Genomic DNA, 18,468 nt, shown 5'->3' with positions numbered 1-18,468 from the left:
CCATTTGTTTATTTTTGTTTTTATTTCCATTTCTCTAGGAGGTGGGTCAAAAAGGATCTTGCTGTGATTTATGTCATAGAGTGGTAACATTGATCTTAAGATCATGATTATTTTATATACTTCTAAGAAGTATATAAAAACTGTAGCAAATTATAATTCCCAGATGCCACTTACAGATGCTAAAATCTATAGAATAATTGCATGTCCTAGAATCATTGAAATAATATTAGCTTCTCATTGAAATGGTGCCCTAAGGAACACAGTTTGGGAAATGCTGACCTTTCGTATCAGCATTAAGTACAATGCTGGCTGTCGGCTGAAACAGGCCTTGCAGCCTGGGCTGTAGGTTCCTGTTACTTCACGTGTCCCAGGAGACCTCACCTGGTGTCCTCCCTGCTTCACAGCAAGGCCTTACCAGAGGCTGGTGGGAAAGAGGCATAATAAAGGTTTGGATAAAGGAGGTAGTAATGGTGGTGTTTATGGTGGTTTTCTATTTCAACTAGCAGGAAAGTGTTTTGGTCTTTTCTAAGTGTATGTGTGTGTATACATCTTTTGTACTAAAATGGGCATGAAGCCTACTTTCTCAAATTTCAGAATTACTGTTTGGTGTATTGATGAGAACATGGACTTTGGACCAAAACCCTCAATCTTGGCTCTGTCTTTTATGAATGGTCAGACTCTGGCAAAGGCAGGCAATGTTCAGGAAGGACCAAAGGTCTGGAGACACTTGCCCCATCTAAAGGGAGCAGACTTTGAATGGCCCCAAAGAGGGTTGGGGGGAGCAGTCTGGTGTGCTCAGATCTGCTGGTTTTTTAGAAAAGCTAGAAATTCAGATTTTTATGGGAAATTTCCCAGTTTTAAAATGTTGGCAACGAATTCCTTTATTCTGTACAGGCCCAAAACATTGTGTAGATCAGTAGACCTTGCCTTTGGCCACCAGGGCTGCTGATGACAGCCATGTAAAAAGTGCTCAGTGGGCAAGGATTCCCTCAGGAGGGCCACCGAGAGCTGAAATCTACCATCACCGCTTCGCCTTGCTGACCCTTGAGAAAACAGCTCAAACGGGGGAGTAAGTAAGAAATGGGGGTGTTTAGCCAGTCATTATTGATTACATCATCCTAGGAAAGACAGGAAACAAGGTGTAGCTACCTTGCATCAGAAGCAAAGAAGAATTCCACTGCTTTATCGCCTACAGCATGAAGGCAGGTCGAGCTGTCCAGCCTCTTCATCCTTGTTTTACAGATATTCTTCACATTCTCAATATTGCCTAGCAAATGAAGGAAAGGATCACAAATCCCATTAGACTATTTTCTTGGAACAACACGAAGAAGCCAATTTCCCCTTTGAATATGTGTGGGAGAAATGGGCAATTTTTAGCTTTGGCTGCATCAGCCAAATTGTGTAAAAGATCCCCAAATAGTAAGAGCACTGACGGCTATGAACAAAACAAACCAAAGCAACACTCCAATCAGGGCTCAGGTGCCTTTATATAACAGAACCATAGCAGCAGCTCCCTCAACTTGGGTATGTGCTTGAAAATATCCACAAGAAAAAGCTTTTGAAAAAATGGAGCCAAGTCCCAGTTGCAGGAAAACCTTTTGGACCTGGCCCTAGCAGAGTGAAGGAAGGCATCCTGCCTCTGAGGGGAGCTGCTGGCACCAGAACAGTGCTGCGCTGTTCAAGTCCTTCTCAAGAAACTTACGTGTCCTGTATAAGATGGGGATCTGTTCTGTGGAGAGTTTATATTTGCTCCTCACTCCAATGAGCAGGGGGCTGCCTCTCCTGTAGGGACAAGAGGGAATCGAGTTACCCATTGCCTTGACACCCTGGGCCTGGCTGGATGTCCTCTGAGCACTGAAGAGAGGGTCCCCTCATCTAGCCCTCTCCCCAGTGCAAAGTGCTCCCAAGACATGCCAAAGTTTGTCCCAGAATTTATAGAGCCACTAATTATAGACATTTTAGAAAAGTAAAGCTTTACTGCTTCTTCACACTATCTTCTTCTGCAAACTAGTAATAACATGGTAATAGATTTTAAAAGGAGTTTCAAAATTTGATAGGGACCAACTGGCATTTTATAATTCTCTGATTTGAAAGACTTAAATTCCAAATGGTAAATTAGTTCCTGTCCCAGAAAAAAATAAAATCATAATATATTCACATAATTTCCTGCCTAGATACTATGACAGTCTGGTCCACAGACTGCATTCTCAATGGCTCCCCAGTGTCTTCACAATAAAGCCTGCAACCACAGGGCAACCTAGATCCTGCAGAGCTGGGCCTCTGCCCACCTCCCCACTCCCCACCAGCTCTCGAGTTTCATAGGGCAGTGTCCCTACAATCTTGTTTGCTCTTGTCACCCATGCCTGGTACACAAAAGGTGTCAGTAAGCACACACTGAGACTAGAAGAGCCTCAAGTCCCACCAGTGCCCCTCCCCATCACCATCCTGGCCTAACTGCAGATCCCTAAAGCGCCACAATCACTCTGGGCTCCTTGTCTTTGCTCACGCTGGTTTCTCTGCCTGCCTTCCCCAGGCTGACACCTGCTTCCCCTTAGGCCCCCCGTGCACTGCCTCCCAACCCCCATCACAGAGCATCACCATCTTCTGCCCTGCTCTGTCCTCCTGCACAACTGTCCAGTCCTTAAGTCAGGGGTCCCCAACCCCTGGGCCACAGTATCGATCCGTGGCCTATTAGGAACCAGGCCACAGAGCAGGAGGTGAGTGGTGGGTGGGCAAGTGAGCGAAGCTTCATCTATATTTACAGCCACTCCCCATTGCTTGCATTACTGCCTGAGCTCTGCCTCCTGTCAGATCAGCAGTGGCATTAGATTCTCATAGGAGAACAAACCCTACTATGAACTGCACATGCGAGTGATCTAGGTTGCCCGCTCCTTATGAGAATCTAATGCCTGATGATCTGAGGTGGAGCTGAGGCAGTGATGCTAGCACTGGGGAGTGGCTGCAAATACAGATCATCATTAGCAGAGAGGTTTGACTGCACAGAGACTGTAATAAACCAACTGCTAGAGACTCATATCAAAATCCTATTGGTCACACAGAAACGAAGACCCAACACAGCCATAAATAAACAAATAAATTTAAAAAAACAAAACAAAACAAAACAACCCTATTGGTGACTGGCAAGTGAAAACAAGCTCAGGGCTCCCACTGATTCTGCATTATGGTGAGTTGTATAATTATTTCATTATATATTACAATGTAATAATAATAGAAATAAAATGCACAATAAATGTAATGTGCTTGAGTCATCCCGAAACCATCCCCCCTGCCACTGGTCCGTGGAAAAACTGTCTTCCATGAAACTGGTCCCTGGTGCCAAAAATGTTGGGGACTGCTACCTTAAGGGTAGGACCAGGTTGGGTGTCACTAGGTCCCCAGGGCTCAGCACACAGTAAATACTCAACAAATATTAGTTGGATGGATGGATAGATAGATGGGTAGATAGATGGTCAGATTGATTGATGGATGGATAGACAGATGGATAGATAGATGGACAGATAAATGGGTAGATAGACAAATGAGTGGATGGACAGACGGACAGATGGGTGGATAATCCACCCATCTGAATATAAAATTATAGGATGGCACTCACATGCCCACTTATGTGAATCCACACATTGCTGGGGGCCACAGGGCTCTAACAGAAGGACATGTGGGCTGACCCAGGCCCTCTCAGCTGATTCCTGGATCACACCTGGCATGAAGGTGATGAAGCTTGAGCTCTTGGCCTTCAAGGCCTCTTCTTTACTGGATTCAAATCAACATTCATTTTTGTTCCTAATTTCATGTTCATAATTTTGCATGCTTTTTCTAAAGGGAATCTCTGAAGTTGACCTGAAACCTGGACCTGCCCTTGCTATACAACTTTATTTTTAGTTTGAATTTGTTGTCAATTTCTAAAAAAAAGTCTAGAGATTTCAAATAAAAATCCAACTTTCTAGTTTCTCTTTAAAAAAATCAGAAGCTCCAGCCACAGAGCTGGTGGGGTACATTCTCTGTGGCTAAGCCACAGTTGTCCCTTAGATAGAGTGAGCACCTTCTGTTTTGCCAGAGGCCCTTGTGCCTCAAGCTAAGTGATTTTATTTTATTTGTTACTGGAAATGTCAATGAGTTCTGCCTCACCTTGTGGCCACGGCTTCTCCGGGGTAGTGGATGCTCTTGAAAACCAATGCAAATGCGCCTTCCTGAAAAGACGGGAAAGGAGAGTGAGGAACAACTTACTCTGGCTAAGCTAGGTTGCTGCAGCTCAGCCCACTACCCCAGACAGCTCTCCCTGGGAGCCTCTTCACTGCGGGCAGTCCTGGGGTCACTCACTCAGGGTGCTGAATGTAGGACAGCTTGCGCAGGGTGATGTCAGGAGGGGAAAGTGAAACAGGCGGTACCACAGTCAAGTATCAAAGACCAGAACTTGTGGATTTCATTGTAAGCAATATAAACCTCCCTGTCCAGGCCCACAAGGAACAGTTCCCAGCTCTGTGATGACCTGGGTGGACTGCTGCAGTTAGAACCTCAGGAAATGAGAACCATAGTCAGGGGTCCTGCCCTGGGCCTCAGGGATGGTGCCTACTCAGGGAGCAATTGTGAGGATTAAAGGGGCTAATCCACGACCTAAGTTTAGCTCAACACACGTTAGTGTCCGGGTTCAAATCATGGCTCCACCCCTTAACTGGGCAATCACTGCAGCCTTCTTTGTGTCTCATGGTGAATGGAAATGAGAATAGTCCTACCTTGTATGGCTTCTGTGAGCTAATGCATTTTAAATGCTTAGAACAGTGCCTGACATATAGAGACACATCAGAAGTATGAGTTGTTACAATTATTCCTATGGCAACGACTGCCATTTGTGCTCTGTGCCTCAGCTTGTTGGTTTGTGCAAACCAGAGTTACAATATAGTTCTCCTAACTCAAGACTCCAAACGCTCTTCCTATTTAAAAGTTCAATGCAAAATTCTCTCCTACATTCTGACCATCCTGTACTAATCATGACCCTACTTGACTTTATGTACAGCCAGCTATAAATCTGGATTTACAAGGTTTGGAAAACTTGGCAGACCTCATGGCCTCATGCTATGGCCAGTTTACCAACTCAGTAACACAACCAGAGAGACCCCAGGGCCAGCATCTCCAGGTCCCTAAGGGCCTTTCAAACTGCCCAAAATGAAGGGGCTTTAGACAGAACCTGAGGAGCCTGACATTCACCCTGCTGGTTTTGTCAGCAATGAAGTAGGACTAAATAGAAAAACTCTTCCCGTTCTCTGCCAAAAAGAGCCCTGTGTTGCTTCAGATAAATCACTGAAGTTTAAAAGTGCCATCACTGAGAGACATTCCCAAAATTTAAAATTACAAATGGAAAAGAGAAAGTACTATGCTGCAAAACTATATTGGTTTACTGTATATTAGTTATGGGACAGGCTTTTATTTATAAATATGTCCTCTAAATTAAGGTCCCCCAAAATGAGAGTCATAGGGCAAAGGGTTTGACTTACTTTTAAAAAAAGACTGAAAACACCAAAGGGTCATATATTTTAAACCACAGTGTTGTACCCAAAGCAGCCTCTGACCCCAGATGTTCTAGATTCTTGGCCCTGAACAGTCTCCAAGCTGTCTCCATCTCAGGGGAGCTATTGGACAGCTTTGATGCTCAGAAGGATGGATTCTAGTAAGTCTGGAGCCCTCTCCTCCTCCCTCCACCGTCCCATGGCGGGCCTGGGTCTGCTCTACCTCCTCCTCCAACGAGGTGTCTCTCTTGGACAATCCCTCCACAATATGCCTCTTTGCAGGGACCTTGTTCCATGGATCCAGCCCTCCGGGACATCACCAATCTCTTTCTCCCACCTGGATCATTCATTTCAGCACACAGACATGATCTGATATCTCCTACCACAAAAATACAATCCTGCCTCAGAACTGCAACCCTCTCCCTTCACTGGGCCATTTCTTTGCACCCTTCTTCTTCTACAACCAAACTTCTCAAAAGTCCACACCTGCTGTCTTTATTGCCTCTTCCTTCCTTCTAACTCCACTCAGTAAGGACTTGTGGGCATTTCTCCCACATGACGAATAACTGCTTTACTGAAACAGGAGGAAAGACTACAATTCTAAGTCTCCAACATCAGTTAAATTCATCTTGGGTATGTATGCACACAAGTCAACAATGCACACAAGTCAACTGATAAGATGACAACATGAACTGCCACAATCAAGGTCCCTTGTGCAACACACCATTGGTAGAAGCCACAGATCAGAAGGCCTATCACCATTTCAGAGATGTTAAAACAAAGCAAAGCAGTTTCTATTTGATGTTTACTACCAAAACCTCAGAACTTCTCCCAATTCTACAAGGATGTAACATTTTAAGGCCAGGCACTGTAGATGAGCCATCTTTAATCCTCAGGTACTTGGTGCAAGTTTGCCTAATAAATGTTTATAAAAACTGAAGGAATGAAGGGATGATTTAGATAAGTGAGACTTGTAACTCACCAACTGCTGAATGACTCTCTCAACCAGTGTTGAAAATGTAATGTCCTCAGTTTCTCTGTTGTCGAACACATATTTAATCAGCTTGGCGATGGTCTCTGTATCTGTTTCTGACTCAAACTCATAGCCTTTGCTTTCCTGGAATATTTGGTTGGACAGAGTGTCAGATAATGGTTGTTGTGCAATGCTGGCCTGGCCAGCTCCCTCTCCTCCCTTATGATTTGTCCTTGGAGTGACTTAAGGCAAGAACAAGGAAAACGGGGAAGGGATGAGAAATGTTTGCCTGAATCCCACAGCCTAACACAGCTGAGTCATTGTAGTCTTCCCTGAGATCATCCCGCCTCAGAAGCTTGTCCTTGCCATTAATCTGGACATTGCAAAATAACAGCAATCAGAATGATCAAATACATTGAGTCAAATCCACCCACCTCCCAACCAATACCACAACCTCTTCATACCTGAAACTCTCGCCGCCTGCATTCCCACCCCACATTCCATTTGGTGTATGAGTTGGTATGTTATTCAGTGCAGATACTTTAATAAAAAGAAGTTCATGTTCTTTTGATTCTGCTCTGACTCTGCAACGGTCTTTGAGGTAAATGAGAATGCCCTGCTCTCTCCTCCAGCAAGATTTGGGGAGGAGCCTGAGCTGGGGATGAGTTTTGGGTCTAATGTGGTGACGTGGCCAAGAGTGGACCTCAATCAGCTTCTGCCTTTTTTTCTGGAGGGAAATGAGCTGGTTGGAAAGTTTCTGGGAAAGACCAATACCACTTGACTTAGATGTTACCCAGGGGAAGTATCTTACCAGAAATTTCCTCAGGTCTTTGTAATTTGTAATGATCCCATTATGGATGACCACGAATTCTGGAAGAAAAGTTTAGTCAAGAGAGAAATGCTATGAAGAAATGAAGTTCAAGTCAGATGTGAAGAAAGACAATTTGACAGCTTGAAACCTACAAACTCTGCTCATACAGACACTTGTGTTAAGCAAACTGCATTTACAGGGATTAGAGCTGACATCTGCCATGACTGCAATTTAAACCCAAGGAAATAACACATTTCTCTTTTGATAAAAAGCATCCACCAACCTGGCCACGCACTGAGCTCTGACTTGTGGCCTACAGTAGCATGAAATAGGCTTTGGTATTTATGTCAAAAGGGATGATTAACCCTTCATTATCTATTAACTGTCTTCACAACCATCCCGTTCTCCATTGTTTTCATATCTATTGTGACTTTATTTCTTCACATTATTTTCTTAACCCCGTCACATTTTCTTTCATCTCAGCCTATTGTCTTAACTTCTCATCATTAATTTGTTTCCTAGAATCTGTGTTTTCTTTGTGAAAACTTCTTTGTGTAATTTTCATATGCAGTGTAGTTGCTGGGTATAAGTCTTCCTTAAAAGTATGCTCTGGGCTTCCCTGGTGGCACAGTGGTTGAGAGTCCGCCTGCCGATGCAGGGGATGCGGGTTCATGCCCTGGTCCGGGAAGATCCCACATGCCGCGGAGCAGCTGGGCCTGTGGGCCATGGCTGCTGGGCCTGCGGGTCCGGAGCCTGTGCTCCACAGCGGGAGGGGCTACAACGGTGAGAGGCCCGCGTGCCGCAAAAAAAAAAAGTATGCTCTTCAGATATCACTGATAAGTCGTTGGAGAAATTTTACAAATCTTTTCTTATTTCCCATGTTTTATTTTCAATTACTCATCCTGAGTCACGGCAGGCATTTCCAAATTTGGGTGTGGGGGCAATCTCCTTGGAGCCTAGCTGCTCTGGGGACACAGAATCATTGTCTGCAGTGAAGCGGGGGTTCACCCTATCATCTCAGTGGGCAGGAGGCTGAGGTTGAGGTGGCGACATTTCAGGGCACATGGTCTCGGTACAGTGTGTTACCTCAGCCAACACTGTTGCTCCAGGGACCAGCCTCTGCATCTGGCTTGGGGTTTGGCTGGATGTATATCGTAGGTCCTCAGCACCGTGGGGTCTATTGTCCCCCTCCTGGGTGCAGGGTGCCTGATCCTGTAGTGGGGCGTCTCATGGCTCAGGGCATGGACCAGATGCAAGGAATGGTCCCCAGCAAAGAAACCTCACTACCCAAGTCTCTGACCATGTAGGTGTATGTATAGCCTGGTCCCTGTGCTATCTCTGGCTGCTCTGATGAGAGAGGTGCATGGGGCCCTCCTGTTCTCTCCGGGAGGCTTTCCTTTCCAAATTGGGCAGGGTGAGCTGCCTCCAGGCACTGCAGTGTCCACAGGGACAAAGGACACTGACCAGGGAGGTGCTGCTCTCTCCTGTGGCCTGACTTCCAAGACAATTAATGGCAGTGAGGCGTGTCAAGTGTTTAGCTAATAGTAAATACCCTACAGCTACTCTTACTCTAATATGAGGCTTGGCAAGAACCTGCATTATGCCACATTCTGGAGTCGGCTTGGGGTGAAGGATCCCAGCTGACTCCAGAAATCACTCTCTCCACCGGACACCCTCTCGCATCATGCCCAGGTGTGGGTCATGGGTGCTTCTGACCTGACCAGGCCCAACCCAGAGTGGAGACCCACTAGAAGGCCCAGTCTCCATCTCATATGCCCATGTGTCCTACTGCCAGAGGCCTGACACCCCTGGGTGCTGACCACAGAGTCCCTGAGAGCTACCAGTGGGAGCTCCAGACCTAAGTCCTTCCCCCATGAGAGGAGACTGGGACATCATTTAAGAGAACCACCACATAAAGAATTGTCCTGGGGGCTCAGGCAAGTGATGTGGACCCATGAGCTGGGGCTGACATGGTGAGGGGGGGAATTGGGAGAACTGGGTGGCCGTCGTTACAGGGACCAGGATTGGAGCAGGCACCTCAGATGTTAAACAAGATCAGCACTGCCACCTGCCCTGGCTCAGGACCACTCTCTTCAGGGGCAGGGATGGGTATAGCTGGACGAGGAAGGAACCCCAATCTTTCCTCAAGTGCCCAGCCCTCTGGAACACTCTGGTCCCTAACTGAGGAGCAGTGCCCAGGCCTTCAACCCTTTACACCACCAAGTCCCACTCAGGCTGGGTCCCCAGAGCCAAAGGCATTCATGGGAAGTGCCACTGTTTTCCTGTGGATGCCTGCAGGGTCAGCACTACCAGGGTCCAGGTTGAATTTGCCTCCTTTCTAGGGCCCAGTGCCAACAGTTTGGATACTCGGGGAAGACAGGGATGCTGAGAAGCCAGTTGGTGGTGGGTGTGGATCAACCCTGGCACAGGTCAGGGCCAGGCACAACCACTAGGACAGGGGAGCAAGGCTATACTACATACCGTTGCCTTTGTCTGAGCGCTGTGGGTGGCTGTTGACAGCATTGGGAACCCCGTGGGTGGCCCAGCGTGTGTGGGCAATGCCAAAGTGGGTCTCAAACTCCACTTTTAAGTCCATGCTGTCCTGTTCTAGATGAAGGAAAAATAAGTTTGCCGCACTTTAAGCATTGACATGGTACTGTTACATGAGGTGACTTCATTACATGAAGACACATCAGCTACACCAAAAGTACATCCCACCATCAACCACAAAGGCCCCATTCTGGAGAATTCTGCCAGACCCTTGCTTTAGTTAGTACTTATCAGTAATCTAACTCACTTAACTGAAATAAACTTACTTTAAAAAGAAAATTACAGGTCCCTACCATAAATGGAAAAGCAGTATCATTTGCCAGAAACATTAAAATACATAAGTACTAAATATTGAAAAAAAACCTCTCAGCGCACCATCACCTGAAATAAACCATCCCACATTCTGGGAAACAGTTTTGCAACATGGACTTAACCCTCCTATTTTTCCATGCTTGGGTAGGTTAATATTTTTAGTCTCCAATGCTGTTGGAATTAAAGATTTTAAAGTGATCCAGGCTGCGATTATTACTCTGACTTGGAATGTCTTTCACATACTGTAAAGTTCTTCATCAAGAGCCTTGACATTTCCTCTTTTCTTGACTAGCTGGATATGTCTTTCTTTGACTTCGTTATTATTTCCATCGATTGCCACACCTGTAACATAAACATGATTTTTTGTACTGGAATTTAAGTTTTGTCTCCCATGCTTCATTACAGGGAATGACCCTGGGTGAGGGCTATACAGAACTGTGGATTTATTAGTTCTTATTCCCCAGGCTTGCTACCCAGAAGAGAACTAGACAGTGTTAGGATATTGACTTGGAAAGAGGAGGCTGTGACTGTGACAGTGCTAACCAGCAATCAGGGAACATGTGCCTAGAACCCAGGCTGTGGCTGCCTCACCCCGGCTTCTAACCAGGGTAATTCTCGGAGTTTGCCTGCAGGAGAGGTGCCACCACGTCTGCCATCAAAGGCAGTGGGCTCATTTAAGGACATTTGTGCACTTTGCATTCTGCTACTTTAGCTGGTGTTTCCATTGCACTAGTGTTCCTGCAATCTTTCATCTGACTTGCTTTCTATTAAGAATTTATAGGAATATATAATTATCTGGCTCTCCTTTTTCTCCTAAGGCTGCTTAATTAAAAATGGGAAACAGACTAAATATCCACCTGTTATGTGGATGAAGGAGTAAACTCTGAGATAGGCATCCAGTGGAGGACTGTGCAGCCACTTAGAAAGATTATGTTAGGAAGTGTTTAGGATAATGGAAAAAAACAATGTAAGTGCAAGAAGAAGAACACAAAATTACAGAATTGCATAATTATAATTAGATAAAACAATAAATATCTGCATGACACCTCTACCATCCCCAGACCCCAGACAACCACAGGAGGGACACAGATATTGATGGGGGGTGCTTGTGATGGATATTTTTTTACCTTTGTTTTTTCTTTCTACTTTTCTATAGAAATTTTCAAATTTGTTTAATGAACAAGTATTATGTTTATATGGCAGCAGCCTGCAAAGCCTACCTGCTGAGTCATAGCCTCTATACTCAAGCCGCTGCAGTCCCTTGATGAGGGTTTCAAAAATCTCCTTCCTTGTCCGGGGGACTCTGTAGTTCATGTAGGCGAAGATTCCTGTTAAAAGAGGGAAAACCATATGTTTATAAAACACTTGGTTCGTGTTTAGAAGAAAACACTTCTGGGGAAACAGATACCAGTGGAGGCGCATCGCTGAAGGGCTTCCAGGTTGCCTGCAGAGGAAGGTGTGGGCTTCCCCAGACATAATGGAAGAAGAGCAGAACTCCCTTCCTGCTTCTAGAAGGACATTGTATGCAGCCCTCCTGCAGTGACAAAAGGACTCACAAAGCATGTGAAGAACACACTCACACACCATGGCCTTGCCATTCCACTGTGGAGAATTTCTCCTATGGACATACTCGAAGAAGACGCCTTTCATTGTGGCAACATTTATAACAGAAAAGATCAGCAAAACAAAACAACCACCTAGGGCCATCTGGAAGTCCCCGCTATGTGTACTCCTTGGTTTGCACAGAACACACCTGAGAAGAGTCAAAAGGAGGTCACCCCAGCCTCCTGTGACAGGTAGGAACAGGGGCTGGGGCCTTTGCTCCACTTTCCACTTGGCCCTACTGCTTGGAGTATTACCATCAATAAGCACTACTTTTACGACAGCAAGCATAAAATCATCTCTTGGCCTCGTAGAGAATCCTTATCTTCAAGGGAGGCCCACCAGCCTAGAAGATTTTGTTTGGCTTTATTTTCTGCATTCATATATTAAAATAATATTTTCCCAAATAGGAAGAAACAGTCATCATGTTGGTTCTTTCCAAACTCCTCCACTTCCCTGCTTGAGACTACAGACCCTTGGTCTGTCTCTATCCTGCTCTGTGAGTGTCCCATCCCATTACCCCTCTGTCCTTTTGCCCTACACAGGAAAACCTCCCTTCTCAAAGTTCAGCTCCAACCCCACCTCCCAGGGCAGGCTTGTCCAGGCCCTGGCCAGAAGTGTTCACCTGCTCTTACATCCTGAGACATCTACATCTCCTAACAAGGTCACAGGCGTCTTGGCACATGGTCCTTGTTCAATAAATGTATGTGGATAGAATGACCATGAATCTGTATTAAGCAGGGAAGCAACAATATGGATCGTGAAAAGGAACTCATCTTATTGAGAACTCACTATATGCCAGGCACTGGGCTAAGCACTGCTACACAGGTATCAATCAAAGCTTGAAGCAGTCTTAGAGGTTGGACCTGCCATTACCCTCCCCTTACCTTCTGGAACTGGGCCAGAGTCAGGAGTGGAACCAAAGAGACCTGATTTTAGGACTTAAATGATACTAACCTCTGGGCAGCACTGCCTCGGGGATGAATAGGGTTAAAAGAAGGTTTATTTTCTCAATTTTAATTTTTAAATTTTATTATTTTTAAATTTTCTCAACATTTTTCTGGTATGACAGAAAGGTCAGCAAAATTTTAAAATTTCCAGATACCTGTACCTGCACTCCCATGTTCATTGCAGCATTATTTACAATAGCCAAGACATGGAAACAACTTAAGTGTCCACTGATGGATGAATGGATAAAGTAGCCATGGAATATATATGTAGTATTATTTTTATTAATTAATTAATTTTATTTATTTATTTTTGGCTGCATTGGGTCTTTGTTGATGTGCGTGGGCTTTCTCTAGTTGTAGCGAGTGCGGGCTACTCTTGGTTGCAGGCTTCTCATTGCAGTGGCTTCTCTTGTTGTGGAGCACGGGCTCTAGGCGCACGGGCTTCAGTAGTTGTAGCACGTGGGCTCTGGAGCGCAGGCTCAGTAGTTGTGGCACATGGGCTTAGTTGCTCCACGGCATGTGGGATCTTCCTGGACCAGGGCTCAAACCCATGTGCCCTGCATTGGCAGGCAGATTCTTAACCACTGAGCCACCAGGGAAGCCCTATATATGTAATATTAATGGAATATCATCCAGCCATAAAAAAGGAGGAAATCCTGATGTTTGTGACAACATGGACGAATCTTGAGGGCAATACGCTAAGTGAAATAAGTCAGACAGAGAAAGACAAATACTGTATGATCTCACTTTTATATAGAATCTAACCAAAAAACTAACTCATAGATAAAGAAATCAGATTGGTGGTTGCCAGAGATGGGGGATGAGAGGTGAGCGAATTAGGTGAAGGTGGTCAAAAGGTACAAACTTCCAGTTATAAGATAAACTCTGGTGATGTAATGTACAGCATGGTGGCTATAGTTAATATTCTATTGTATATTTGAAAGTTGCTAAGAGAGTAGATCTTAAAAGTTCTCATCACAGTGAAAAACTTTTAACTACGTGAGGTGATGAATGTTAACTAATCTTATTGGGGTAATCATTTTGCAATATGTATATACATATACACATACATATGTAACATATACCAATACATATATACATATACAAATCATTATGTTGTATATCTTAAATTTATACAATGTTATACATCAATTATATCTCAATAAAACTGGGAAAAATATTTGCCAGATATAAACCTTGGAGAGGGCAACCTGCCTGCAGATAACTAAGGGATGATCGTGATTATACAGCAAACCACATGTCATATCTCTGTAATATCTGTAATGACTCTAGGTTATATTCAAGTCAATATAGTATTTTTGAATGAATGATTAATCTAAATGATTTAAATTAAATGATTAAAGCAAATATTATACTCCTAAGCAGTAAGTAGGGTCACATCATAGAAATTTAACTTGCTAAAATTAATCTAGACACAGTCAAAAAATAGGCGATGAGATTATACAGTGCTAAAAATTATATTTTGCATTCTTAGGTACTGTATGCTACTGTACACAGGATATATTTGCACACAAGTATTAAGGGTCAGGGTTTATATTTAAAAACACGCACACTGTGGTTTCTGAGCAGTTACAGATGTTTTCTTTTAAAAATGGCCAAGGATAATTTTGGCAGTCAGCTATTTTTGTCTTCTAGGTCAGGTGAGAAGCGCTTCCCCAGCTTAGCATCTGTGCTTCAAGAGCTCACAATTTACCCTACGCTTCAAACCTAAACACTTCTGGTCAGAGGATGTATTTTTGTCACCTTACATATATATAAAAAAAAAGACAGCTACTTTTTAATGTAAATTTTTTAACAGCTTCATTGGGATACAAGTCACATACCATAATATTATCCCATTTAAAGTGTACAATGCAATGGTTTTTGAGTATATTCACAGAGTTGTGTAGCCATCACCATAATCTATGCTTAGGTAAAACTTTCTATAACATTAATTTTTCTGCAAAAAATCAGGAAGTTCCCTGGAGGGATATGGTCAAATTCCAGTCAATGTAAAGAGCACATAGCTATGGGAGGTGGCTATATGAAGGATGGAGCAACTCACAAACCATTTTTGTAGTCTTTTAAACTGCAAAACTCTCCTGGCACCTTGGGAATTATTCTAGAATTATACCTGCACCCTCACAAAGGGGAGCTAACAGGCATTGCAGATGACACAAAGGCCCATACACCAACTCTTGTTTTTCTTTTGGTGGGGGGGGGGGGGGGCTGGGTGGAGACAATGTATATTTCCAAAAGTCAAATTATTGTCTATTTTTCTCCCATAAGCATGGAATAAAAGATATATATTTTTTTATTCTATTTTGTTCAGTGGCCTTGTCTTCTTTGTTGGCTTTATGCCTTAAAAAAATAATACACAGTTTTATATACAATCTACTGTGTTCTTCAACTTCTTTTTATTTATTTGTTTGGCAAGAATTCATCCTCTTATTCATTCTTTTGAAAATATCTAGAGCCTTTTTCCTACATGGCATTCACTCTGTTATGTCTTACAAATATCAAGGAAAATAAAACATACATGATCCTTATAGTCAGAATGAGAGGTGGTCATCAAACAAATATATGCATAAATTATTTTAAATGTTTTGAATGGAAAAACACCAACTCTTTCAAATCCGAAATTCTTTTACAAGAGCGCTGTATGTTTGCCGATTCTCCCCTGCAATTCCCCGTTCTCTGGGCCAAACTTCACTTCTATGTTTATTTTTTTATTTTTTATTTATTTATTTTTTACATCTTTATTGGAGTATAATTGCTTTACAATGGTGTGTTAGTTTCTGCTTTATAACAAAGTGAATCAGTTATACATATACATATGTTCCCATATCTCTTGCGTCTCCCTCCCTCCCACCCTCCCTATCCCACCCCTCCAGGCGGTCACAAAGCACCGAGCTGATCTCCCTGTGCTATGCAGCTGCTTCCCACTAGCTATCTACATTACGTTTGGTAGTGTATATATGTCCATGCCACTCTCTCGCTTTGTCACAGCTTACCCTTCCCGCTCCCCATATCCTCAAGTCCGTTCTCCAGTAGGTCTGTGTCTTTATTCCTGTCTTACCCCTAGGTTCTTCATGACATTTTTTTTCTTAAATTCCATATATATGTGTTAGCATACGGTATTTGTCTTTCTCCTTCTGACTTACTTCACTCTGTATGACAGACTCTAGGTCTACCCACCTCATTACAAATAGCTCAATTTTGTTTGTTTTTATGGCTGAGTAATATTCCATTGTATATATGTGCCACATCTTTTTTATCCATTCATCCGATGATGGGCACTTAGGTTGTTTCCATCTCCAGGCTATTGTAAATAGAGCTACAATGAACATTTTGGTACATGACTCTTTTTGAATTATGGTTTTCTCAGGGTGTATGCCCAGTAGTGGGATTGCTGGGTCATATGGTAGTTCTATTTGTAGTTTTTTAAGGAACCTCCTTACTGTTCTCCATAGTGGCTGTACCTATTCACATTCCCACCAGCAGTGCAAGAGTGTTCCCTTTTCTCCACACCCTCTCCAGCATTTATTGCTTGTAGATTTTTTGATGGTGGCCATTCTGACTGGTGTGAGATGATATCTCATTGTAGTTTTGATTTGCATTTCTCTGATGATTAATGATGTTGAGCATTCTTTCATGTGTTTGTTGGCAGTCTGTATATCTTCTTTGGAGAAATGTCTATTTAGGTCTCCTGCCCATTTTTGGATTGGGTTGTTTGTTTTTTTGTTATTGAGCTGCATGAGCTGCTTATAAATTTTGGCGATTAATCCTTTGTCAGTTGCTTCATTTGCAAATATTTTCTCCCATTCTGAGGGTTGTCTTTTGGTCTTGTTTATGGTTTTCTTTGCTGTGCAAAAGCTTTGAAGTTTCATTAGGTACCATTTGTTTATTTTTGTTTTATTTCCATTTCTCTAGGAAGTGGGTCAAAAAGGATTTTGCTGTGATTTATGTCATAGAGTGTTCTGCCTATGTTCTCCTCTAAGAGTTTGATAGTTGGAAACACAAAAGACCCTGAATAGCCAAAGCAACCTTGAGAACGAAAAATGGAGCTGGAGGAATCAGGCTCCCTGACTTCAGACTATACTACAAAGCTACAGTAATCAAGATAGTATGGTACTGGCACAAAAACAGAAATATAGATCAATGGAACAGGATAGAAAGCCCAGAGATAAACCCACGAACATATGGTCACCTTATCTTTGATAAAGGAGGCAGGAATGTACAGTGGAGAAAGGACAGCCTCTTCAATAATTGGTGCTGGGAAAATTGGACTGGTACATGTAAAAGTATGAGATTAGAACACTCCCTAACACCATAGACAAACTTCACTTCTGAACTCACGTCAGGCACTTATGCATCTCTGGCTCTGAGACCCAGAACAGCCCCCTTGGTGGGAGGTGCTGCTGCCAGAGCCCCTGGTGGGCTGGAACTGGCTGGAACGGCTAAAGGGTCCTTGCCATCAGGACCACCAGCTGTGTCCACACCCAGCTGGGAGGCTTGGCAGCCACTCAAGCACCGTTTGGTTGATTACTGTGGTGAGAGGGGCTGCCAAGAAGTGGTTTTCAAGGTCTTTGTGCAAGAAGGCATAAATCTAATTTTTAACATGAAATCTCTTGCATACCAACCTCTTTTCAGTAAATTCTTTTAAGCACTGTCTCTCTCCTCTCTCTTGGCTGGATTCTCCCTGCACACCACCACATGAAAGTGAATAAAGCAGCACCTATACTGTGCTCTTATTATTTAAAAAAATAATGGAATAGAATAAAGCTGCTTTCCCAGGAATTTTGTTTGCTATTCATATCAGAATTCCCTTCTGGAATCCCATTCATCTGCAATAAAAGCTGCAGTGAGAATCCATTTTTTACCTATGAAATCAGTAAAGATCCACCAGTTTGACAACAAGTGAGAGTTTAAATTTGTACACTCTCTTTGGAAGGCAATTTGGCAATCTCTCAAATTAAAATGTACACATCTGTTGCACTTCTAGGAATGTCTCCAACAGATATCTGTGCAGAGATTCAACTGTGCATGCATTAGGATAGTTGCTCAGCGCTGTCTGTGATAGCTGAAGACTGGGGACAGCCTGATGCCTGGCAGGGCCCAGGTAAGTGGTGGCACGGCCACACGTGGCCACTGTAGGGCCACATGCAGGCAGCCCTATACAGAGAACAAGGTGAAGCTGTGTGTTCTCTTGGAAAACAGGCTACATCTCCAAGATGTGTCAAGGGAAAAAAGTGGCCTGCAGAACATCTGTAAATTACCCAAGGTGGGGCAGGGAGACACATAGCGTGTTCCTGGAAGACCCAAGGAGCAGTGGTTGCCACTGACGAGCGTGCTGGACAGAAGGCAGAAACTCCTCTCCCACTGCATGTGTCCCTTTTGTACAGTCAGGATATTTTGCCATGTGCCTGTATGTAGTATGTTACCATGTACCGCTCTATGAATTTGGGTACAGGATTGTCAGCTAGCCCAATCAACTTCACCGTGGCTCCCCAGCTCTGCTCACCTGGAGGGACAACAGCCATGAGAAGGCAGAAAGCAGTCTGAGCACACGGTCCAGTGCGTAAAAAGACAGGGTCAGGGGCACCCCGCCTGGGTTCCTCCTCCCTCGCCTGCTCACTAGTCTGTAACAGCAAGAAGCACAGAGGGTGGCAGCTATGGCCTACCACCTTCGCCAAATATCCATTTCAAATCCCAGCCCACTCCTTGCTTCTGCGTGGCCTGGAGCAAGTC

At 43.8% G+C, this 18,468-nt stretch overlaps 1 protein-coding gene across 2 annotated transcripts in view; it reads right to left on the bottom strand.

The window, feature by feature from the left end:
- Window positions 1-18,468, bottom strand: part of GFPT2 (glutamine-fructose-6-phosphate transaminase 2) — a 45,808-nt gene that overhangs the window by 18,947 nt on the left and 8,393 nt on the right. For both annotated transcript variants that reach the window (XM_079915787.1, XM_079915788.1), the window contains exons 2-9: window positions 11,386-11,493; window positions 10,409-10,507; window positions 9,785-9,910; window positions 7,304-7,362; window positions 6,502-6,636; window positions 4,144-4,205; window positions 1,703-1,782; window positions 1,150-1,267 (exon numbers count right to left, since the gene is read on the bottom strand). In XM_079915787.1, the coding sequence (XP_079771913.1) occupies window positions 1,150-1,267; window positions 1,703-1,782; window positions 4,144-4,205; window positions 6,502-6,636; window positions 7,304-7,362; window positions 9,785-9,910; window positions 10,409-10,507; window positions 11,386-11,493 (787 nt within the window). The remainder of the gene's footprint in view (window positions 1-1,149; window positions 1,268-1,702; window positions 1,783-4,143; window positions 4,206-6,501; window positions 6,637-7,303; window positions 7,363-9,784; window positions 9,911-10,408; window positions 10,508-11,385; window positions 11,494-18,468) is intronic.

The sequence above is a fragment of the Stenella coeruleoalba genome (assembly GCF_951394435.1).
Source record: "Stenella coeruleoalba genome assembly, chromosome: 3".
Taxonomy (NCBI): domain Eukaryota; kingdom Metazoa; phylum Chordata; class Mammalia; order Artiodactyla; family Delphinidae; genus Stenella; species Stenella coeruleoalba.
Note: the sequence above shows the minus strand (reverse complement) of the source record. Positions and strands in the feature narration are given on the sequence as shown.